This window comes from Salvelinus namaycush, unplaced genomic scaffold, assembly GCF_016432855.1.
Source record: "Salvelinus namaycush isolate Seneca unplaced genomic scaffold, SaNama_1.0 Scaffold822, whole genome shotgun sequence".
NCBI lineage: Eukaryota > Metazoa > Chordata > Actinopteri > Salmoniformes > Salmonidae > Salvelinus > Salvelinus namaycush.
This window is the reverse complement of record NW_024061556.1, coordinates 85,574-110,905: the sequence shown is the minus strand read 5'-3', so window position 1 is coordinate 110,905 and position 25,332 is coordinate 85,574. Positions and strand designations below refer to the sequence as shown.

The following is a 25,332-nucleotide window of genomic DNA, read 5'->3' as shown; positions in this document are numbered from 1 at the left end:
GGCACTGGCAGCTCAGGACAGACGGGCGGCTCTGGCAGCTCAGGACAGACGGGCGGCTCTGGCAGCTCAGGACAGACGGGCGGCTCTGGCAGCTCAGGACAGACGGGCGGCTCTGGCAGCTCAGGACAGACGGGCGGCTCTGGCAGCTCAGGACAGACGGGCGGCTCTGGCAGCTCAGGACAGACGGGCGAACCTGGAGAGAGGAGACGGAGAGACAGCCTGGTGCGTGGCGCTGCCACAGGGCCCACCAGGCTGGGGAGACTTACAGTAGGCCTGGTGCATGGAGGAGGCACCGGAAAGACCGGGCTGTGGAGGAGCACTGGAGCTCTGGTGCGCAGCCTTGGCACCATCTCTACAGGCTGGATGACCACTTTAGCCCGGACCCTCCAGAGTGCAGGCACAGGTTGAACCGAGCTGTGGGTGAGCACTGGAGATCTGGTGCATACCACTCGCACCTCTCCCTTAGGCTCAATTCCCACATTCGCCCGGCGCGAGCGGAGCGCAGGCATAGGACGCACTGCACCCTCCCAGCGCCCCGGAGACACAGCACGCAGAGCCGGCACAATACGCCCTGGCTGGATGCCCACACTCGCATGGCACTTGCGGGGGGCTGGCCTATAGCGCACCGGGATATGAGCACATACTGACATACTGGCGACACCGTGCGCTTGACCGCATAACACGGTGCCTGACCAGTAACGCACTGCTTACGATAAGCACGAGGAGTGGGCTCAGGTCTCCAACCTGACTCTGCCACACTCCCCGTGTGCGGGGCTGCCTCTCGTGCCTGTCGCGCTGCCGTGCTACCTCCGCATATCGCCGCCGCTCAGCTTTCGCTGCCTCCAGTTCTTCTTTGGGGCGGCGATATTCCCCAGCCTGTACCCAGGGTCCCTTGCCTTCCAGTATCTCCTCCCAAGTCCAGGAGTCCAGAACCATCTGCTCCTGGTTACCACGCTGCTTGGTCCTTTTTTGGTGGGTGTTTCTGTGATATTCTGTGACATGATATTTTTAATAAAAGTGAAATATTGTGTTTATTTTTCTGTAGTCTTTTAATCTCTGTGTGTCTGTATCTCTTTCTGTGTCTCTATGTGTGAGTACGTGCTCTTTTGTGTGTGTGTGTGTCCGTCTCTCTCTGTGTATGTGTGTGTGTGTGTGTGTGTGTGTGTGTGTGTGTGTGTGTGTGAATTGTTGAGATAATTTATAAATAATGAGACAATTTGTATCACATTATTCTTAAGTCAGTGTATTCCAAACCTCTCCTCTGGGACCCCCAAGGAGCTGTACATTTTAGTTGCCCTTTAGAGCCACTGATTCTGATTCTACTAATGAACTCATCATCAAGCCTTTTGATTGGTAGAATCAGGTGTGTAAGTGTTAGGGGGGCAACAATAAGTTTAGCTAGCTGGCTAAATCTGTCACATTTACGGAAATGTTGATTGATATGCGGTATCCCTGTCAAATACATTTTCGATGAATGGAATGCATTTACGTGTGTGTCGGTCTGTGTGTGGTAATGTGTTTTTGACTTCACATTATAAATAGTATATTTTTAACTTCATATGCTATATATTATAATCAATATTTTTGGGGGGTTTGCAGAATCATTGTATATCGTTGGTTACCCATCCTATCACGTTACCATAACAACACAGATATGACCGTCTAGCGTCCTTCAGCCAAACCTGGTTGTTGTTGTCACACTGCCCTCTGCTGGTAGCACTGCAAAACATCACTCAATCAAATCCTGAAATAAAATATAAATCCACTTTTACCAGAAATGCATATTGTCTTGTTTTGCACGCTTTGTACAAAATAATAAAATGCAGTACTACAGGATATTTCTTAACGTAGCTCTTTATTAGCTAGCTACAACTGGCATGTTCACGTATCTCCAACCATGATCAACTGACCATGACCTAACCATCTGGGTGGTCTTAACCAATCATAGCACAGTATGATACGGCGGTAAAATGCATCCAATTATAATTCAGTATGTTTACACATATGAATATTACACATATTATATGGGCTGAATACTTACATGAAGTGTATGGAGACTTTACATGACATAAATGTGAATATGTAATATAAACTTATACGTGTTGAACCCGCCCACTGTGTTGAAACAGGAAGTACATTTATAAGGAAGTAGATGAATAAATGGACATCATCGGTCGAAGAAAAAATGTTTCTGAGGTTTGTAGCTTTCTTTTACAATGTTATGTAGAAACGTGTTTTGGAGTAGTTAGGCCATCGCAGAGAAAGGTGATTTAGGGGGTAAGACATCCGCAGAATTCTTATATTATTACATTAGTGATTTCAACTTTTAATAATGATATTTTTAGGCTTCCTTACATTGATGCTGATTCATATTGATGAGCCTAGTCAATGTTATATTATATGGGCGATTGACTGCACATGATCGTGATTATAATTTATTTAAATAAAATTAAAAAATGCACCCATTTTTTTCCTCCCCATTTCGTGGCATCCAATTGGTAGTTAGTCTTGCCTCGTCGCTGCATCTCCCGTACGGACTCCGGAGAGGCGAAGGCCGAGAATCGTGCGTTCTCCGTAATCACAACTCAGCCAAGCCTGAAGTTTCCGTCCCTAACTATTTTCCGACAAAATAGAACTGCCAAAGGGGGCGGAGTTAGCCGGCAGAGTTCTGTCAAACTATCCAGGTCTGTGACCAAACAATTTGAGCTTCTACTTTTAAAAATCCACCGTTCCAGAAACAAGCCTCTCACTGTTGCCGCTTGCTATAGACCACATCCTGCCCCCAGCTGTGCCCTGGACACCATATGTGAATTGATATCCCCCCATCTATCTTCAGAGCTCGTGCTGTTAGGTGACCAAACCGGGACATGCTTAACACCCCGGCCATCCTACAATCTAAATTTGATGCCCTCAATCTCACACAAATTATCAATGAACCTACCAGGTACAACCCCAAATCCGTAAACACGGGCACCCTCATAGATATCATCCTAACCAATCTGCCCTCCAAATACACCTCTGCTGTCTTCAACCAGGATCTCAGCGATCAAATCAAATTTTATTTGTCACATACACATGGTTAGCAGATGTTAATGCGAGTGTAGCGAAATGCTTGTGCTTCTAGTTCCGACAATGCAGTAATATCCAACGAGTAATCTAACCTAACAATGTCACAACAATTACCCTATACACACAAGTGTAAAGGAATGAATAACAATATGTACATTAAAAAATATATGAATGAGTGATGGTGTAGAACGGCATAGGCAAGATGCAGTGGATGGTATAGAGTACAGTATATACATATGAGATGAGTAATGTAGGGTATGTAAACATATAAAAGTGCATTGTTTAAAGTGGCTAGTGATACATTACATCAAGATGGCAAGATGCAGTAGATGGTATAGAGTACAGTATGTACATATGAGATGAGTAATGTAGGGTATGTAAACATTATAGGAAGTGGCATTGTTTAAAGTGGCTAGTGATACATTTATTACATCAATTTTTCCATTATTAAAGTGGCTGGAGTTGAGTCAGTATGTTGGCAGCAGCCACTCAATGTTAGTGATGGCTGTTTAACAGTCTGATGGCCTAGAGATAGAAGCTGTTTTTCAGTCTCTCGGTCCCCGCTTTGATGCACCTGTACTGACCTCGCCTTCTGGATGATAGCGGGGTGAACAGGCAGTGGCTTGGGTGGTTGTTGTCCTTGATGATCTATATGGCCTTCCTGTGACATCGGGTGCTGTAGGTGTCCTGGAGGGCAGGTAGTTTTCCCCCGGTGATGCGTTGTGCAGACCTCACTACCCTCTGGAGAGCCTTACGGTTGTGGGCGGAGCAGTTGCCGTACCAGGCGTTGATACAGCCCGACAGGATGCTCTCGATTGTGCATCTGTAAAGGTTTGTGAGTGTTTTTGGTGACAAGCCAAATTTCTTCAGCCTCCTGAGGTTGAAGAGGCGCTGCTGCGCCTTCTTCACCACGCTGTCTGTGTGGTTGGACCATTTCAGTTTGTCCGTGATGTGTACGCCGAGGAACTTAAAACTTTCTACCCTCTCCACTACTGTCCCGTCGATGTGGATAGGGGGGTGCTCCCTCTGCTGTTTCCTGAAGTCCACGATCATCTCCTTTGTTTTGTTGACGTTGAGTGTGAGGCTATTTTTCTGACACCATACTCCGAGGGCCCTCACCTCCTCCCTGTAGGCCGCCTCGTCGTTGTTGGTAATCAAGCCTACCACTGTAGTGTCGTCTGCAAACTTGATGATTGAGTTGGAGGCGTGCATGGCCACGCAGTCGTGGATGAACAGGGAGTACAGGAGAGGGCTGAGAACGCACCCTTGTGGGGTCCCAGTGTTGAGGATCAGCGGGGTGGAGATTTTGTTACCTACCCTCACCACCTGGGGGCGGCCCGTCAGGAAGTCCAGGACCCAGTTGCACAGGGCGGGGTCGAGACCCAGGGTCGCCCCCAGGTGGTGAGGGTAGGTAACAAAATCTCCACCCCGCTGATCCTCAACACTGGGACCCCACAAAGGTGCGTTCTCAGCCCTCTCCTGTACTCCCTGTTCCCTGACGAATTTGGAGGGTACTATGGTGTTAAATGCTGAGCTGTAGTCGATGAACAGCATTCTCACATAGGTATTTCTCTTGTCCAGATAGGTTAGTGCAGTGCGATTGCGTCATCTGTGGACCTATTGGGGCGGTAATCAAATTGGAGTGGGTCTAGGGTGGAGGTGATATGGTCCTTGACTAGTCTCTCAAAGCACATCATGATGATGGAAGTGAGTGCTACGGGGCAGTAGTCATTTAGCTCCGTTACCTTACCTTTCTTGGGAACAGGAACAATGGTGGCCCTCTTGAAGCATGTGGGGACAGCAGACTTGGATAAGAATTGATTGAATATGTCCGTAAACACACCAGCCAGCTGGTCTGCGCATGCTCTGAGGATGCGGCTGGGGATGCCGTCTGGGCCTGCAGCCTTGCGAGGGTTGACACGTTTAAATGTTTTGCTCACGTCGGCTGCAGTGAAGGAGAGCCCGTAGGTTTTGGTAGCGTGCTGTGTGAGTGGCACTGTATTGTCCTCAAAGCGAGCAAAAAAGTTATTTAGTCTGTCTGGGAGCAAGACATCCTGGTCCGCGACGGGGCTGGTTTTCTTTTTGTAATCCGTGATTGGCTGTAGACCCTGCCACATACCTCTCGTGTCTGAGCCGTTGAATTGCGACTCTACTTTGTCTCTATACTGACGCTTAGCTTGTTTGATTGCGTTGCGGAGGGAATAACTACACTGTTTGTATTCGGTCATGTTTCCGGTCACCTTGCCCTGATTAAAAGCAGTGGTTCGCACTTTCAGTTTCTCGCGAATGCTGCCATCAATCCACGGTTTCTGGTTTGGGAATGTTTTAATAGTTGCTGTGGGTATGACATCACCGATACACTTGCTCATAAACTCACTCACAGAATCAGCGTATTCGTCAATGTTGTTGTTCGCCGCAATGCGGAACATATCCCAGTCCACGTGATCGAAGCAATCTTGAAGCGTGGAATCCGATTGGTCGGACCAGCGTTGAACAGACCTGAGCGCGGGCGCTTCCTGTTTTAGTTTCTGTCTATAGGCTGGAAGCAACAAAATGGAGTCGTGGTCAGCTTTTCCGAAAGGAGGGCGGGGGAGGCCCTTATATGCGTCGCAGAAGTTAGAATAACAATGATCCAGGGTTTTGCCAGCCCTGGTAGCGCAATCGATATGCTGACAGAATTTAGCGAGCCTTGTTTTCAGATTAGCCTTGTTAAAATCCCCAGCTACAATAAATGCAGCCTCAGGATATGTGGTTTCCAGTTTACATTGAGTCAAATAAAGTTTGTTCAGGGCAATCGATGTGTCTGCTTGGGGGGGATATTTGCGGCTGTGAATTTAATCGAAGAGAATTTTCTAGGTAGATAATGCAGTCGGCATTTGATTGTGAGGAATTCTAAGTCAGGTGAACAGAAGGACTTGAGTTCCTGTATGTTGTTATGATCACACCACGTCTCGTTAATCATAAGGCATACACCCCCGCCCTTCTTCTTACCAGAAAGACGCTTGTTTCTGTCGGCGCAATGCGTGAAGAAACCAGGTGGCTGTACCGACTCCGAAAGCGTGTCTCGAGTGAGCAATGTTTCCGTGAAACAAAGAACGTTACAGTCTCTGTCTCTCTGGAAGGCTACCCTTGCACGGATTTCGTCTACCTTGTTGTCAAGAGACTGGACATTGGCGAGTAGTATGCTCGGGAGCGGTGCGCGATGTGCCCGTCTACGGAGCCTGACCAGAAGACAGCTCCGTCTGCCCCTTCTACGGCGTCGTTGTTTTGGGTCGCCAGCTGGGATCCGATCCATTGTCCTGGGTGGTAGGCCAAACAGAGGATCTGCTTCGGGAAAGTCGTATTCCTGGTCGTAATGTTGGTGAGTTGACGTTGCTCTTATATCCAATAGTTCCTCCCCGACTGTATGTAATAAAACCTAAGATTACCTGGGGTAACAATGTAAGAAATAACACACATAAAAACAAAATACTGCATAGTTTCCTAGGAACGCGAAGCGAAGCGGCCATCTCTGTCGGTACCTCATTGCCTGCGTCCGTAATGGGTCTGCGGTCAAACGACCACCCCTCATCACTGTCAAACGCTCCCTAAAACACTTCAGCGAGCAGGCCTTTCTAATCGACCTGGCCCGGGTATCCTGGAAGGACATTGATCTCATTCCGTCAGTAGAGGATGCCTGGTTATTCTTTAAAAGTGCTTTCCTCACCATCTTAAATAAGCATGCCCCATTAAAAAAAATGTAGAACCAGGAACAGATAGCCCTTGGTTTACTCCAGACCTGACTGCCCTTGACCAGCACAAAAACATCCTGTGGCGTACTGCATTAGCATCGAATAGCCCCCGCGATATGCAACTTTTCAGGGAAGTTAGGAACCAATATACACAGGCAGTTAGGAGGCTAGCTTTTTCAAACAGAAATTTGCATCCTGTAGCACAAACTCCAAAAAGTTCTGGGACACAAGTCCATGGAGAATAAGAGCACCTCCTCCCAGCTGTCCACAGCACTGAAGCTAGGAAACACTGTCACCACCGATAAATCCGTGATAATTGAGAATTTCAATAAGCATTTTTCTACGGCTGGCCATGCTTTCCACCTGGCTACCCCAACCCCAGTCCACAGCCCTGCACCCCTCCCCATAGCAACTTGCCCTTAGCCTCCCCATTTCTCATTCACCCAAATCCAGATAGCTGATGAGTCTCTGTGGGGAGAGATAGGAGGGGACCACTGCCTCTGAAATGAGTCTCTCTGGGGAGAGCGAGAAGAGAGGCACTGCCTCTAAGAGGAAGTATTCTGACCGAGAGGAGGGGGCCACACCCTCTAAAAAGAGTCTGCCTCAAGACACCAGTTCTAAGAGGTAAGCGATAAATTGTACATATAGTTATTTTAAAGATATACAACACATTTTAAGAGAAGTGTTTCCAAATTACATAACATGTAGGCCTATATCTTTAAGTTAAAAATCCTAGAACCAACTGCAAACACAAGCTAGGTGTCTATCCAACTGGTAACACAAGCTAGGTGTCTATCCAACTGGTAACACAAGCTAGGTTTCTATCCAACTGGTAACACAAGCTAGGTGTCTATCCAACTGGTAACACACGCTAGGTGTCTATCCAACTGGTAACACAAGCTAGGTGTCTATCCAACTGGTGACACAAGCTAGGTGTCTATCCAACTGGTAACACAAGCTAGGTGTCTATCCAACTGGTGACACAAGCTAGGTGTCTATCCAACTGGTAACACAGGCTAGGTGTCTATCCCAACTAGGTGTTACACTGGTAACACAGGCTAGGTGTCTATCCAACTGGTGACACAAGCTAGGTGTCTATCCAACTGGTGACACAAGCTAGGTGTCTATCCAACTGGTAACACAAGCTAGGTGTCTATCCAACTGGTAACACAAGCTAGGTGTCTATCCAACTGGTAACACAAGCTAGGTGTCTATCCAACTGGTAACACAAGCTAGGTGTCTATCCAACTGGTAACACAAGCTAGGTGTCTATCCAGCTGGTAACACAAGCTAGGTGTCTATCCAACTGGTAACACAAGCTAGGTGTCTATCCAACTGGTAACGCAAGCTAGGTGTCTATCCAACTGGTAACGCAAGCTAGGTGTCTATCCAGCTGGTAACGCAAGCTAGGTGTCTATCCAACTGGTAACGCAAGCTAGGTGTCTATCCAACTGGTAACGCAAGCTAGGTGTCTATCCAACTGGTGACGCAAGCTAGGTGTCTATCCAACTGGTGACGCAAGCTAGGTGTCTATCCAACTGGTGACACAAGCTAGGTGTCTATCCAACTGGTAACACAAGCTAGGTGTCTATCCAACTGGTAACACAAGCTAGGTGTCTATCCAACTGGTAACACAAGCTAGGTGTCTATCCAACTGGTAACACAAGCTAGGTGTCTATCCAACTGGTAACACAAGCTAGGTGTCTATCCAACTGGTGACACAAGCTAGGTGTCTATCCAACTGGTAACACAAGCTAGGTGTCTATCCAACTGGTAACACAAGCTAGGTGTCTATCCAACTGGTAACACAAGCTAGGTGTCTATCCAACTGGTAACACAAGCTAGGTGTCTATCCAACTGGTAATACAAGCTAGGTGTCTATCCAACTGGTAACACAAGCTAGGTGTCTATCCAACTGGTAACACAAGCTAGGTGTCTATCCAACTGGTAACACAAGCTAGGTGTCTATCCAACTGGTAACACAAGCTAGGTGTCTATCCAACTGGCAACGCAAGCTAGGTGTCTATCCAACTGGTAACACAAGCTAGGTGTCTATCCAACTGGTAACGCAAGCTAGGTGTCTATCCAACTGGTAACACAAGCTAGGTGTCTATCCAACTGGTAACACAAGCTAGGTGTCTATCCAACTGGTAACGCAAGCTAGGTGTCTATCCAACTGGTAACGCAAGCTAGGTGTCTATCCAACTGGTAACACAAGCTAGGTGTCTATCCAACTGGTAACACAAGCTAGGTGTCTATCCAACTGGTAACGCAAGCTAGGTGTCTATCCAACTGGTAACGCAAGCTAGGTGTCTATCCAACTGGCGACATGTTTTAATGTCAATATTCTAAAATCAGTAAAAGAAGAATATGCATATTTTCCCACCAGGGATGTGGTTCCATCAAATTGACTTGTTGCAGATTAAAAAGCTGTGTGTGATGACATAGTGCACATCAAAATAACTGTTGTGGTTAATTTCCCTTTACCAAATAAATCTACAAGTAAATGTGGTTAAATTCCCCTGTAGCAAATACAAATATATAAGTAAATATGGTTCAATTCCCCTGTAATAAATAACATCTTCAAGTAAATGTGGTTCCATGGCATTTTGAACTCTACTGATGGTTTGACCAAGCCACGACCCATCTTCAATGCTCTTACTGAGGGAAGGAGGTTGTTGGCCAAAATCTCGCGATACATGGCCCCATCCATCCTCCCCTCAATACGGTGCAGTCGTCCTGTCCCCTTTGCAGAAAAGCATCCCCAAAGAATGATGTTTCCACCTCCATGCTTCACAGTTGGGATGGTGTTCTTGGTTTTGTACTCATCCTTCTTCTTCTTCCAAACATGGCAAGTGGAGTTTAGACCAAAAGGCTCTATTTTTGTCTCATCAGACCACATGACCTTCTCCCATTCCTCCTCTGGATCATCCAGATGGTCATTGGCAAACTTCAGACGGGCCTGGACATGCGCTGGCTTGAGCAGGGGGACCTTGCGTGCGCTGCAGGATTTTAATCCATGACAGCGTAGTATGTTACTAATGGTTTTCTTTGAGACTGTGGTCCCAGCTCTCTTCAGGTCATTGACCAGGTCCTGCTGTGTAGTTCTGGGCTGATCCCTCACCTTCCTCATGATCATTGATGCCCCATGAGGTGAGATCTTGCATGGAGCCCCAGACTGTGGGTGATTGACCGTCATCTTGAACTTCTTCCATTTTCTAATAATTGCCCCAACAGTTGTTGCCTTCTCACCAAGCTGCTTGCCCATTGTCCTGTAGCCCATCCCAGCCTTGTGCAGGTCTACAATTTTTATCCCTGATGTCCTTACACAGCTCTCTGTTCTTGGCCATTGTGGAGAGGTTGGAGTCTGTTTGATTGAGTGTGTGGACAGGTGTCTTTTATACAGGTAACGAGTTCAAACAGGTGCAGTTAATACAGGTAATGAGTGGAGAACAGGAGGGCTTCTTATAGAAAAACTAACAGTTCTGTGAGAGCCGGAATTCTTACTGTTTGGTAGGTTTTCAGATACTTATGTCATGCAATAAAATGCAAATGAATTACTTAAAAATCATACAATGTGATTTTCTGGATTTACAAATTGCAGAATGTAGTTTTTTAAATAAAATCAGGACTTCTAGAAGTTCCACTATACAGTTGTTAAAATGAAGTAGATGAGGTATTGATGTGATTGATGAGGTGATCTGTCTCCCTGTTTTGTTCAGTGTCCAGAAGCCCAGAGCAGAGTCACCTACACCCAGCCTGCTATCAATGAAGAGTAATCAGTCAATGGGTCATCCACCTGATTTCAGCCAGGAACCATTACCAGATGACAATAAGGAAGTGGAGAGTTTGGACAGTGAGGATGCATTAAAGATCACACACAACCTTCTGGACAGAAGAAGTAAGACTGTGTTTCATACAATATTACAAAGAAGGGTTCACACACACACACGCACGCACGCACGCACGCACGCATGCACACACATAAACTTATGAGTCCCAACTCTCATTGTTTTCCTACAGGTCAAACTCTGCTGACAGTCCAACAAGACATTAAGGCTAAACTGAAACACAAGTATCAACACATATCTGAAGGAATTGGACACCATGGAAACCAAAGTCTGTTCAAGGACATCTACACAGAGCTCTACATCACAGAGGGTGGAAGTGGAGGGCTCAATAATGAACATGAGGTTAGACAGATAGAGATGGCATCCAAGAAACAAACCACACAAGAGACACCAATCAAATGCAACGACATCTTCAAGCCTTTACCTGGACAAGACAAACCTATCAGAACTGTGCTGACAAAAGGAATCGCTGGCATTGGAAAAACAGTTTCTGTGCAGAAGGTCATCCTTGACTGGGCAGAGGGAAAAGCAAATCAGGACGTTCATTTCATGTTTCCTCTTCCTTTCCGTGATCTGAACCTGAAAAAGGACCAATACAGTCTGATGCAACTTCTTTCCCACTACTTCTCAGAGCTGAAAGAGATTGACAGCATTGAAGATGGTGAAACCAAAACTGTTTTCATTTTTGATGGTCTGGATGAGTGTCGACTTCCTCTAGACTTCAAAAACAAGGAGAAGTGCTGTGATGTCACGAAGCCAACCTCAGTGGACGTGCTGCTGACAAACCTCATCAAGGGGAATCTGCTTCCCTCTGCTCTCCTCTGGATAACCTCACGGCCTGCAGCAGCCAATCAGATCCCTCCTGATTGTATTAACCGGGTGACAGAGGTACGAGGGTTCAATGATCCACAGAAGGAGGAGTACTTCAGGAAGAAAATCACAGATCAGAATCTGGCCAATGATATCATCAAACACATGAAGACATCAAGGAGCCTCCACATGTGCCACATGCCAGTCTTCTGTTGGATATCAGCCACTGTCCTTGAGATGATACTGAAAGAGGCATGGAAGGATGAAGTCCCCAAAACTCTGACCCAGATGTACTCACACTTCATACTCATCCAAATCATTGTGAAGAACAGGAAGTACAACAAAGCCACAGAGACAAACTTGAAGGAACTGTCTCAGTCAGACAAAGAGATGATCCTGAAACTGGCAAAGCTGGCTTTCCAACAGCTGCAGAAGGGCAACCTGATCTTCTATGAGGAGGACCTGAGAGAGTGTGGCCTTGATGTCACAGAGGCATCCGAGTACTCAGCGTTGTGTACAGAGATCTTTAAAGAAGAATCTGGGCTGTACCAAGAGAAGGTCTACAGCTTTGTGCATCTGAGCATTCAGGAGTTTCTAGCAGCAGTGCATGCTTTAGAATCATGTCTGGACAAGAAGGAAAATGTTTTCTCCCCCACTAGTGATGATGAAGAAGATGAGGAGGAGAAGGATGATGAAGAGGAGGAGTCAATCCAGTTGTCTGACTTACACAGGAGAGCAGTGGACCAGGCCTTGAAGAGTGAGAATGGACACCTGGACCTGTTCCTCCGCTTCCTTCTTGGTCTCTCACTGGAGTCCAATCAGAATCTGTTACGAGGCCTTCTGACACAGACAGGAAGTACAACACAGACCAATGAGGAAACAGTTGAGAGAACAGTCAGGTACCTTTCAGACAAGATCGTGGAGGAATCCTCACCAGAAAGGATCATCAACCTGTTCCACTGTCTGAATGAGCTTGGTTCCAACTCTCTAGTTGAAGACATGCAGACCTCCCTTCGATCAGGAACTCTTTCAGAAACAAGACTAGAACCTGACCAATGTTCAGCCCTGGCCTACCTGTTACTGATGTCAGAGGAGGTGCTGGAGGAGTTTGACCTGAAGACATACAACACATCAGAGGAAGGTTATCAGAGGTTGCTGCCGGTCGTGAAAACCTGCAAGAGAGCACTGTAAGTTCTGTTATTGAGTTGATGTTTACAGTATCATTATAATGAAGGATTTGTATATCTAACAGATTATCTCCTCTCTCCAGATTGGATGGCTGTGAACTCACATATAAATCCTGTGAGACTCTGGCCTCAGCTCTGCAGACACCAAACTCCCCCCTGAGAGAACTGGACCTCAGCTATAATGACCTGGGAGACAGAGGAGTGGAGCTGCTCTGTGATGGACTAACCAGTCCACTCTGCAACATACAGACACTAGAGTGAGCTAACTATCTTCAGTATCCACTGTCTTTATAGTGGTCATATATTTGTAGGAATTATGTGTTATGTTTTTAACATTATTTGAACATCTTGGTAAATATGCAGAAACATACATACGATGTGATAAATATATGAAACTAAGGTTAAATATCTTGAGTGAGTTAATGTTTTTAACACAGTCTAATCATGACCTTCTGTTATTGTCTTAATGCATCTCATTATTCTTAAAGCTTTGCATATTTAACAGTGTATCAACATATCTCCTCTCTCCAGACTTCATGGCTGTAAACTCACATATAAATCGTGTGAGACTCTGACCTCAGCTCTGCAGACACCAAACTCCCCCCTGAGAGAACTGGACCTCAGCTATAATGACCTGAGAGACAGAGGAGTGGAGCTGCTCTGTGTTGGACTAACCAGTCCACTCTGCAACATACAGACACTAGTGTGAGTTAAATATCTTCAGTATGAGTTATTATGTGGATGTTTTAAACATGTGTTAATCATGTGCTCCTCTGCCCTCTAGTCTGGGTCAGTGTGGTCTGACAGAGGGTTGCTGTTCAGATCTGGCCTCAGTCCTGAGTTCACCCAACTCACAACTGAAACATCTGGAGCTGAGAGACAATGACCTGCAGGACTCAGGAGTTACACTGCTGTCTGCTGGACTGGAGGATCCAGACTGTAAACTACACACACTGGGGTAAGTACAGCTGTTTCAGTCAGGTCAGTACTGAGCTTAGTAAAACAAATACTCTGAAAATCTGATGCTTCATGACAATGTTTGTGTCATGGACAAAATGTACGGGTGTCCTACAAGATGATTGACACCAGTACACCAACCTAGACAGCTGTTGTGTGTCTCTGTAGGCTGTCTGGCTGTCTGGTCACAGAGGAGGGCTGTGCTGCTCTGTCTTCAGCTCTGAGGTCAAACCCCTCCCACCTGAAAGAGCTGGACCTGAGCTACAATCACCCAGGAGACTCTGCAGGGGGACTGCTTTCAGCTGCTCTGGTGGATCCCACATATAAACTGATGAAGCTGAAGTAAGTCAGAATATATGTCCTAATAGTGTGAGCAGCGGTTGTGTCATATGTAGTGTAGTAGGGTCAGTAACATGAGGACATGATGGTAGAATTAAGGGGAAGTTTACTCAGCAGGCTGAGCACTCCAACACAGCATACATCATCACCACATGAATACTCTTCTGCATCTCTGATATCCTGTTGGAATTGTTCTCTGTTCTGTATACAGTAGGTAGGATAGAATACCTGTATGTCTCTAGTAATGAATTATACTCCGTTCTGTATGCAGTAGGTAGGATAGAATACCTGTATGTCTCTAGTAATGAATTGTACTCCGTTCTGTATGCAGTAGGTAGGATAGAATACCTGTATGTCTTTAGTAATGAATTGTACTCCGTTCTGTATGCAGTAGGTAGGATAGAATACCTGTATGTCTCTAGTAATGAATTGTACTCCGTTCTGTATGCAGTAGGTAGGATAGAATACCTGTATGTCTCTAGTAATGAATTGTACTCCGTTCTGTATGCATTAGGTAGGATAGAATACCTGTATGTCTCTAGTAATGAACTGTACTCTGTTCTGTATACAGTAGGTAGGATAGAATACCTGTATGTCTCTAGTAATGAATTGTACTCCGTTCTGTATGCAGTAGGTAGGATAGAATACCTGTATGTCTTTAGTAATGAATTGTACTCCGTTCTGTATGCAGTAGGTAGGATAGAATACCTGTATGTCTCTAGTAATGAATTGTACTCCGTTCTGTATGCAGTAGGTAGGATAGAATACCTGTATGTCTCTAGTAATGAATTGTACTCCGTTCTGTATGCAGTAGGTAGGATAGAATACCTGTATGTCTCTAGTAATGAACTGTACTCCCTTCTGTATGCAGTAGGTAGGATAGAATACCTGTATGTGTCTAGTAATGAACTGTACTCTGTTCTGTATGCAGTAGGTAGGATAGAATACCTGTATGTCTCTAGTAATGAATTGTACTCCGTTCTGTATGCAGTAGGTAGGATAGAATACCAGTAGGTCTCTAGTAATGAATTGTACTCCGTTCTGTATGCAGTAGGTAGGATAGAATACCTGTATGTCTCTAGTAATGAATTGTACTCCGTTCTGTATGCAGTAGGTAGGATAGAATACCTGTATGTCTCTAGTAATGAATTGTACTCCGTTCTGTATGCAGTAGGTAGGATAGAATACCTGTATGTCTCTAGTAATGAATTGTACTCTGTTCTGTATGCAGTAGGTAGGATAGAATACCTGTATGTCTCTAGTAATGAACTTGGATAGTGCACCAGAACACAACAATATGGTTTAAATGTTGACTGCTTTATTAGGTCTTTGTCAGTCAATAACCTGTTTCTCCTACAGTGTGGATCATGGTGGAGAGTGCAGGCTGAAATCAGGGCTGAGGAAATGTAAGTCTCTTTAATCCTAATTAACTGTATATTCAGAACTATAGTAACATAGTAACTAATCAATACTTGTTCTGTAACTACAAAACAACATTTTATATGAAGATGTGGTTTGATTAAACTCTCCCTTTGTGTACAGATGCCTGTCATCTCACCCTGGACCCAAATACAGCAAACCCAAACCTGGTACTGTCTGAGGGGAACAGGAAGGTGACACGGGTGAAAGAGGAGCAGCATTATGAAGACCATCCAGACAGATTTGACGCATATCCCCAAGTTCTCTGCAAAGAAGGCTTATCTGCATCTCGTTATTACTGGGAGGTGGAGAGGGGTGGTGACATGGCTGACATTGGTTTGGTGTACGAAGGACTGATGAGGAAGGGAGGGGAGGAAGACAGTTTGATTGGAGGCAATAGGAAGTCCTGGTGTTTATTCTGCTCTGATAGAGGTTATGACTTTTACCATCCTGGAGTCAGTGTCAGGATATCCATCTCTGATCCTGTTCCTAACAGAGTTGGAGTGTATCTGGACTGGCCAGCTGGTACTTTGTCCTTCTATAGTGTGTCCTCCTCTGGTACACTGACACACCTTTACACAGAACACACCACATTCACTGAACCCCTCTATCCTGGGTTTGGGGTTTACTCCTCAGTGACCCTGTGTCAGATAGATGACCAACACATTCAGAGGTGAGTGTTTTAATGTGTTCTGTTGGACCTACAGACAGTTAGATTAGTAGTAGTGGTGTGTTTTAATGTGTTCTGTTGGACCTACAGACAGTTAGATTAGTAGTAGTGGTGTGTTTTAATGTGTTCTGTTGGACCTACAGACAATTAGATTAGTAGTAGTGGTGTGTTTTAATGTGTTCTGTTGGACCTACAGACAGTTAGATTAGTGGTGTGTTTTAATGTGTTCTGTTGGACCTACAGACAGTTAGATTAGTAGTAGTGGTGTGTTTTAATGGGTTCTGTTGGACCTACAGACAGTTAGATTAGTAGTAGTGGTGTGTTTTAATGTGTTCTGTTGGACCTACAGACAGTTAGATTAGTAGTAGTGGTGTGTTTTAATGGGTTCTGTTGGACCTACAGACAGTTAGATTAGTAGTAGTGGTGTGTTTTAATGTGTTCTGTTGGACCTACAGACAGTTAGATTAGTAGTAGTGGTGTGTTTTAATGTGTTCTGTTGGACCTACAGACAGTTAGATTAGTAGTAGTGGTGTGTTTTAATGGGTTCTGTTGGACCTACAGACAGTTAGATTAGTAGTAGTGGTGTGTTTTCCATGTTGCCTCACTGTAATGTCAGTCTCACTCTAACCACTAGAGGGCATCAGAACCCGTTGAATAGGACAGCCTCAATGTAATGTCACTCTCAATTTTGTGTCACAAGCGCAGTGCAGTGTTTTGAGGGGGGAAGAGTGTGTGTAACTCATGATACCTGGTGACTTCACATCTCTAGGGGCTTTCATCAAGATAAGCAATGTCACCTGTAATGTCACCATCAGTATTAGCTTTATGGAAGGTGACATAGTGGGTTATGTCACATTTAGGCAATGCACCCTATACAGGGAGCTGTTCTGTCACCCTTTATACACACTTTGTATTGCTTATGAAGACCGTAATGTATGCTATATCAAGCCTTTATAAGTTGTATTTAGTTTAATCACAGTCTATCCTTCTGCTTTACCAACACCAGAGACCATGGTGGAGAGTGTTGTGTCAAGCCTGGACCTGAGGACACCAGAGACCATGGTGGAGAGTGTTGGATCAAGCCTGGACCTGAGGACACCAGAGACCATGGTGGAGAGAGTTGGATCAAGCCTGGACCTGAGGACACCAGAGACCATGGTGGAGAGAGTTGGATCAAGCCTGGACCTGAGGACACCATAGACCATGGTGGAGAGTGTTGGATCAAGCCTGGACCTGAGGACACCAGAGACCATGGTGGAGAGAGTTGGATCAAGCCTGGACCTGAGAAATGTGAGTGTTAACTGATAATTGTTTTTAAATCAAAATATGATTAAAGCGTTCATTATACTTGAGTCCCAGACAAGGAACACAATCATGATCTATTTGGTCAAAACAAACTTCAAATCAAGTTTATTTTATATAGCCCTTCGTACATCAGCTAATATCTCAAAGTGCTGTACAGAAACCCAGCCTAAAACCCCAAACAGCAAGCAATGCAGGTGTAGAAGCACGGTGGCTAGGACTTAAAGGTAGAGTCAGTGATTTATGATGTAGATGCACAAAGTAAACAACATAGTGCAGGGGTTCTTAAACTTTTTCAGCCTGGGACACAAATTACAGATGTTGTGTTTTTCTGGGACCCAAGCTCAGGAAAATATGCAACTATACATAAATATCGGTACATTTCATTGCCCTTATGAGTAAAACAAATGCAATATAGACAAAAACAAATAACAATATATTTTAATGTTCATTTCCCCCATTTAAAACACTCTTACATAAAGGTCTAGGTTGGAACTGTTGCTGCTAAAATACAATAAATAATTTTCATTCTTAATTGGAATAAACTGATTGATCACATCACACAGATGTAGACTAGAAAACACACACAGTCCTAATGAGAGGTGTGTGTCTGGTTGAAGTTTTCAACAAGCAGGTCTGTTCTGGGCTCAGTGTTTAACAGTGCAACCCTGAGGTCATATTCAGCCTTGAGACTGTTTCTGTACTTGTTTTTTAAGTATGTCAGAGTTGAGAACCCAGACTCACGTATGTATGTGGAGCCAAACTGGATCAGAATATCTATTGCTTTCTCAGTCAGGCAGGAGACCGCTTCCTGCTGTAGGTGAGTGTTTGCCTCAAAAATCATCTTGCTTCAATCAGTTTATTCCAGTTCAGAATACTAATTATTACTTGTATTTAAACAGCAACAGTTCCAACCAAGACTAGTTTTCAACAATCATTTCTACAGTAAGATAGATGTACAGTAGGCCTGATAATATTTTTTTTAAATATTAATCTGTACTGTTACTAAGGGTTGCACCATCAGTAACTAGCTAGCTTGCTTTCGCTAATTTTAGCTATTAGCTGTGTACAAGGCCAGGGGATTGTTTGAAAGAGAAACTCACATCTACTACTATGAGAGTTAGTACTCCCTTATTTCTGCTTATTATAAAATGACAACAATGTCTTGCTAGCTGACTTAGTTTTCCACCGTCGAAGCATTCTGCCCTGTTCTGAAAGAAGTCACTGGGTTTACCATCATGCTGTGGATGTTTGGTCAGGACGTGTCGTTTAATTAATTTGTTCGTTTTGAGAGACTCATTACTACCGTTAAGCACTTCCCCGCACAAAACACACCGAGGGCGCTCCTCGTTATTTCTCAACGTTTGTATTAAAGAGAGAGAAACTCATCCCTGTATTTGCGTTTTATGACAATTGAGCTCAGTCAGAACTTGTGGCTAGTATGAGTCCATTTGATGACAGCGGCGAGTGATGTTGAGTGGGAATGACAAGTCAGTGGCTGACAGGGCATCATCTGCTGCTGAACGACAGAGATGTGTCGCGGAGTTATCTTCAAGAAAACCGCCGAAAAAATATCCGGTGAACCGCGAAGCACACGGGCATCTCCCTCTCCTACTCACGCAGCTGCCAAACTGAACAGAGAGCGCAGATGCACTTGGCCGAATCAATTCCAGTAATTAATGAAATAATTAGACATTTACTCTGACACGTCGTGACCCACCATTAACAGGTCCGCGAACAAGTCCGTATAGTGGGTCAATTTCTGCAACAACTAAGAGCGTTGGAGCGCAAGGCTAGACCACTGGTTTGTTTCCGTGGTTACCACGTTGTAAGAGAGTGAAGAGAACCCTTGCACATGGACAGATACTGTGTGAGAGAGAAGTCAGGCATCTTGCTCGTCACAATATCTGTGGTGCTGCTCCTACATCATCATTTAGCTGACTCTACCTTTAAGCTCTCATCCTAGAATCTACCAGAAATCAGGTCCCCAACATTAACAAAACATGGACCAGAACGATGTTGTTTCCTGGTTCCTCAAACATTCATTAATATAACACTAATGTCAGATTAGGGTATGTTAATGTGTGGCCATTGAGACTGTTGCTCACTTACAATAATTTGTATTACAATAAGATTGTCCATTTTAAATAACTACTTTTGACTTCAGTGATTCCTCAGAGCTGTAAGACTTGTGACCATGTTGAGGTAAGTCATAATGTCAATTCTTTTACATCAAATCAAATGTATTTATAAAGCCCTTCTTACATCAGCTGATATCTCAAAGTGCTGTACAGAAACCCAGCCTAAAACCCCAAACAACAAGCAATGCAGGTGTAGAAGCACGGTGGCTAGGAACAACTCCCTAGAAAGGCCAGAACCTAGGAAGAAACCTAGAGAGGAACCAGGCTATGAGGGGTGGCCAGTCCTCTTCTGGCTGTGCCAGGTGGAGATTATAACAGAATATGGCCAAGATGTTCAAGTGTTCATAGATGACCAGCAGGGTCAAATAATAATAATCACAGTGGTTGTCGAGGGTGCAACAGGTCAGCACCTCAGGAGTAAATGTCAGTTGGCTTTTCATACCCGATCATTCAGAGTATCTCTACCGCTCAAAGCCAGGTGTGTACTGACCAACCATTCATACTGGGATATAGACAGTCCTGTGTTCTGCTTGTAGGCATGCAGGATTTTAGCTGTTGTCATATTTTGTCATTAGACAGTTTAATTGATAAATCACCAGCATTCCATGTAATATTGAATAAATACATTAGATAAATGACTGTTTATTTAATGGGCCAGTTTCCCGGACACAGATTAAGTCTAGTCCTGGACCTTAAAGAACTTTCTATTGAAACTTCCATTGAGCATGCTTTTTAGTCCAGCACTAGACTCAATCTGTGTCCAGGAAACAGGCCCCATATGTATTACTGACATGCTTGTCCTTGTTCAGGACTCCACACACTGGCTTCAGATTGAACCCTTGACTTCCACTGTCCAGGGAGTGACAATGTTCAGGTAAAATAACTACTTTTAACATTTCATTCCACCTGCTAGTGTATTTCCCCATTACCTTTGGGAATAGTCTTCTAATCCAACCTCTCCATTTGACCATTGACCCTCTCTACCATATCTTGTTGTTGCCCTCAGACACAGGACACCCAAAGGGAGTTATGAGTGCACAGTGTCTGGGCTCCGCTGGCTGTGTGAGAGAGATGTCATCCTGAAGTATCACTTCAGGAACTGGGATCCCTACAGTCAACTTCTGAAAGACATGCAGTACACACAAGGTGGTCCATTGCTGGACATCACCATGGAGTTAGGTGAACTGGAGGAAGTTCATCTGCCACACTTTGTCTGTTTAGGTAAAACCATATAGAAATAGTATTCAGAAAGACATTTCCATGTAACTTTGTTTCACTTCCTGAATGAATGAATGAACTATTCTGGGAGTTTGAGTTTACTGTGATCTGGTACTGCATATTCTTTGTGTTTTAGTTGGATGAATAATACAATATGTGTCTTTCTCTCCTTTGTATTGTGTTGTTCAGGGAACAACCCTTCCCTGAGGAATGAGATGAAGATTCTTCATGTAGAGGAACATGGAGTGTCTTTAGAGGAAGTGCATGAGGTCACCAGATTCCATGCTAAGATTCTCCATCCCAAGTTCTCACCTATCTCTCTGATACTGAGATTACTGTCTTGGAACATAGACGTCCACTGTGAGCTGATGCTCTATCTGACAGTGATGAAGGAAACACTAATTTCTCGCCTATACCTGTTCCCCTGGAACCCCGGACAAATACAGGTGAGGGACCATTATTTTAGAGATGACCTTAGCTAACCAGTGGTGCAGTTTATGTTGACACTCATTAAATGAAGAGAAGTGTGTTGCTAGTTTTCTGAATAATGTTTGAACAAGACTAAACATTGACTGGCTGGGTATTCCATGCCTCGTTTCGCAGGCTGTGGAACAACAGGAATCAAAGTTTCAAGGGTCTAAAAGGTTTCCCATCACAAGACCAGATCGGTCCTTCAAACTATATAGTTCCATCAGACTGAACATTCCCTGTTCTACCTCCATCAATCCACAGGTACAGTTTCAGTAGAATAAGAACATGAATCTGACATTTAAGTCACATTTCTATCCATTGATCTCTCTGTCTCTTTTCCTCTCTGTCTCTCTCTCGCTGTTGCCTTCTCGCTCGCTCTCAATTAAATTCAAATGGCTTTATTGGCATGGGAAACATAAGTTTACATTACCAAAGCAATCTCTCTCTCTCTCTCCAGAAGATTCATTTCATACAAAGAGACACCACACCAAGCTTTTTCAAGGCGGTTGTGAAAATGACAGGGATTGACATTGAGATGGAGTTATTCAGTGATGATGAGATGATAGTATGGAAAGAAAATGTACCAAAAGGTAGGAGCATATGTCAATCATCACTTTGTACTTTAGTACCAGATGCTATTTAGAGTGATATAACCTCATGTTGTTTATCTTTCAGATGAATACATCACTGACACCCGTTCAACAAGTAAGTAAACATGAGTTACAGTGCATTCGGAAAGTATTCAGACCCGTTGACTCCTGAGCACTCTGGAGAAGGTTTTCATCAAGGATCTCTGTACTTTTCTCCATTCATCTTTCCCTCAATCCTGACTAGTCTCCCAGTCCCTGCCACTGAAAAACATCCCCACAGCATGATGCTGCCACCACCATGCTTCACCATAGGGAAGGTGCCAGGTTGGCATTCAGGCCAAAGAGTTCAATCTTGGTTTCATCAAACCAGATAACAAAACATTTTAGGTGCCATTTGGCAAACTCTAAGCAGGCTGTCATGTGCCTTTTACTGAGGAGTGGCTTCCATCTGACCACTCTTCCATAAAGGCCTGATTGGTGGAGTGCTGCAGAGATGGTTGTCCCATCTCCACAGAGTAACTCTGGAGCTCTGTCAGTGACCATCGCGTTCTTGGTCACCTCCCTGACCGAGGCCCTTCTCCCCCTGATTTCTCAGTTTGGCCGTGCAGCCAGGAAGAGTCTTGGTGGTTCCAAACTTCTTCCATTTAAGAATGATGGAGGCCACTGTGTTCTTGGGGACCTTCAATGCAGCAGAAATGTTTCGGTACCCTTCCCCAGATCTGGGCCTCGACACAATCCTATCTCGGGGCTCTACGGACAATTCCTTCGACCTCATGGCTTGGTTTTTGCTCTGACATGCACTGTCAACTGTGGGACCTTACATAGACAGGTGTGTGCCTTTCCAAACATTTCCAATCAATTGAATTGACCACAGGAGGACTCCAATCAAGTTGTAGAAACATCAAGGATGATCAATGGAAACAGGATGCAACTGGTCTGAATACTTATGTATTTGTTTATTATTTTTAATACATTTGTAAACATGTCTAAAAACCTGTTTTCAATTTGTCATTATGGGGTATTGTGTATGTAGATCGATGAGGGAAAAACACTTAATCAATTTTAGAATAAGGCTGTAACGTAACAAAATGTGGAAAAAGTCAAGGGGTCTGAATAGTTTCTGAATGCACTGTACAAACCAATGGCATGAGGGCCAGTCAACATGGTTTACTGTAGGACCTGGACTAGTCCTGATTATAAAAGGCTGAAGTCAAGAACAATGACATCTCCTCCAGGACTTGATGTAAATTAGCCTGGTTCTGAATGACCCAATGACATGTCCTCCAGGACTTGATGTAGATTAGTCTGGTTCTGAATGACCCAATGACATCTCCTCCAGGACTTGATGTAGATTAGCCTGGTTCTGAATGCCCCAATGACATCTCCTCCAGGACTTGATATAGATTAGCCTGGTTCTGAATGCCCCAATGACATCTCCTCCAGGACTTGATGTAGATTAGCCTGGTTCTGAATGCCCCAATGACATCTCCTCCAGGACTTGATATAGATTAGCCTGGTTCTGAATGCCCCAATGACATCTCCTCCAGGACTTGATGTAGATTAGCCTGGTTCTGAATGCCCCAATGACATCTCCTCCAGGACTTGATATAGATTAGCCTGGTTCTGAATGCCCCAATGACATCTCCTCCAGGACTTGATGTAGATTAGCCTGGTTCTGAATGACCCAATGACATCTCCTCCAGGACTTGATGTAGATTAGTCTGGTTCTGAATGCCCCAATGACATCTCCTCCAGGACTTGATGTAGATTAGTCTGGTTCTGAATGACCCAATGACATCTCCTCCAGGACTTGATGTAGATTAGCCTGGTTCTGAATGACCCAATGACATCTCCTCCAGGACTTGATGTAGATTAGCCTGGTTCTGAATGACCCAATGACATCTCCTCCAGGACTTGATGTAGATTAGCCTGGTTCTGAATGACCCAATGACATCTCCAGGACTTGATGTAGATTAGCCTGGTTCTGAATGCCCCAATGACATCTCCTCCAGGACTTGATGTAGATTAGCCTGGTTCTGAATGACCCAATGACATCTCCTCCAGGACTTGATGTAGATTAGCCTGGTTCTGAATGACCCAATGACATCTCCTCCAGGACTTGATGTAGATTAGCCTGGTTCTGAATGCCCCAATGACATCTCCTCCAGGACTTGATGTAGATTAGTCTGGTTCTGAATGCCCCAGACTGTTTTTCTATGTCTGTGAAACCGGCCTTAAATACGTTCACTGATGCAGGTCGTGAAATGTACAAATGTCGTTATGTTGTAACCTGACTCTCAGGTGCTGTGTCGGGGGCAGGGCGTCCGGCTGAGAGCAGTCTGACTGGTTCTGCAGAGCAGCAGCTGCGTTCTATACGGACAGAGTTTGTGAAACGAGTATCAGGACCTGTCCTGAATGAACTGCTGGACAGACTCCTGCAACACACAGTCATCAACCAGGAGGACATGGAGTCAGTGAAGGTGATCGCTGAGAGGGCAGAGAAGGCACGTGACATCATCGACATGGTGTTGAGAAAAGGAACTGAGTCGTGTTCCAGGATGATCAACCTTCTTGGGGAGCTGGACCCTTATCTTTGTTCACAGCTTCAGATCAACAGTGTTGGGGTACAAACCTAATGGTAGAATGGACAGTAACAGTGTTGGGGTCCCAACCTAATGGTAGAATGGATAGTAACAGTGTTGGGGTACCAACCTAATGGTAGAATGGATAGTAACAGTGTTGGGGTACCAACCTAATGGTAGAATGGATAGTAACAGTGTTGGGGTCCCAACCTAATGGTAGAATGGATAGTAACAGTGTTGGGGTACCAACCTAATGGTAGAATGGATAGTAACAGTGTTGGGGTCCCAACCTAATGGTAGAATGGATAGTAACAGTGTTGGGGTACCAACCTAATGGTAGAATGGATAGTAACAGTGTTGGGGTACCAACCTAATGGTAGAATGGATAGTAACAGTGTTGGGGTACCAACCTAATGGTAGAATGGATAGTAACAGTGTTGGGGTACCAACCTAATGGTAGAATGGATAGTAACAGTGTTGGGGTACCATCCTAATGGTAGAATGGATAGTAACAGTGTTGGGGTACCATCCTAATGGTAGAATGGATAGTAACAGTGTTGGTGTACCAACCTAATGGCAGAATGGATAGTAACAGTGTTGGGGTACCAACCTAATGGTAGAATGGATAGTAACATTGTTGGGGTACCAACCTAATGGTAGAATGGATAGTAACAGTGTTGGGGGTACCAACCTAATGGTAGAATGGATAGTAACAGTGTTGGGGTACCAACCTAATGGTAGAATGGATAGTAACAGTGTTGGGGTACCATCCTAATGGTAGAATGGATAGTAACAGTGTTGGGGTACCAACCTAATGGTAGAATGGATAGTAACAGTGTTGGGGTATCAACCTAATGGTAGAATGGATAGTAACAGTGTTGGGGTACCATCCTAATGGTAGAATGGATAGTAACAGTGTTGGGGTACCAACCTAATGGTAGAATGGATAGTAACAGTGTTGGGGTACCAACCTAATGGTAGAATGGATAGTAACA

The 25,332-nt window shown here is 44.5% G+C and overlaps 2 protein-coding genes across 3 annotated transcripts; both read left to right on the top strand.

The window, feature by feature from the left end:
* The first annotated feature begins 2,153 nt into the window (after nt 1-2,153).
* Nucleotides 2,154-18,065, top strand: LOC120042979 (NACHT, LRR and PYD domains-containing protein 3-like). Its single transcript, XM_038987705.1, has 11 exons — nt 2,154-2,196; nt 10,523-10,701; nt 10,824-12,648; nt 12,732-12,905; nt 13,180-13,353; nt 13,433-13,606; nt 13,774-13,947; nt 15,304-15,350; nt 15,487-16,036; nt 17,040-17,083; nt 18,052-18,065. Exons 1-11 carry the CDS (start codon nt 2,186-2,188, stop codon nt 18,063-18,065), a joined length of 3,366 nt encoding a protein of 1,121 aa, XP_038843633.1. The 5' UTR covers nt 2,154-2,185.
* LOC120042980 (NACHT, LRR and PYD domains-containing protein 1 homolog) lies at nt 17,282-24,466 on the top strand. 2 transcript variants are annotated; one of them, XM_038987707.1, is made up of 9 exons: nt 17,282-17,323; nt 19,503-19,540; nt 20,286-20,350; nt 20,483-20,697; nt 20,884-21,140; nt 21,298-21,426; nt 21,623-21,755; nt 21,841-21,870; nt 24,057-24,466. In XM_038987707.1, exons 3-9 carry the CDS (start codon nt 20,343-20,345, stop codon nt 24,389-24,391), a joined length of 1,107 nt encoding a protein of 368 aa, XP_038843635.1. In that variant the 5' UTR covers nt 17,282-17,323; nt 19,503-19,540; nt 20,286-20,342; the 3' UTR covers nt 24,392-24,466. The 2 variants fall into 2 exon arrangements, with proteins under 2 accessions (XP_038843635.1, XP_038843634.1); XM_038987706.1 differs by lacking the exons at nt 17,282-17,323; nt 19,503-19,540 and having other exon boundaries at nt 19,931-20,350.
* The last annotated feature ends 866 nt before the right edge of the window (nt 24,467-25,332 follow it).

What these genes read in the sequence shown, in the direction of transcription:
- LOC120042979 (XM_038987705.1), top strand. An exon ending in CAACCTTCTGGACAGAAGAA is followed by an intron (nt 10,702 to 10,823) that starts GTAAGACTGTGT and finishes GTTTTCCTACAG; the next exon opens with GTCAAACTCTGCTGACAGTC. An exon ending in TGCAACATACAGACACTAGA is followed by an intron (nt 12,906 to 13,179) that starts GTGAGCTAACTA and finishes TCCTCTCTCCAG; the next exon opens with ACTTCATGGCTGTAAACTCA.
- LOC120042980 (XM_038987706.1), top strand. Translation starts at nt 20,202, where the DNA reads ATGCTTTTTAGTCCAGCACTAGACTCAATCTGTGTCCAGGAAACAGGC. An exon ending in GGAACCCCGGACAAATACAG is followed by an intron (nt 21,141 to 21,297) that starts GTGAGGGACCAT and finishes CTCGTTTCGCAG; the next exon opens with GCTGTGGAACAACAGGAATC. An exon ending in CACTGACACCCGTTCAACAA is followed by an intron (nt 21,871 to 24,056) that starts GTAAGTAAACAT and finishes CCTGACTCTCAG; the next exon opens with GTGCTGTGTCGGGGGCAGGG.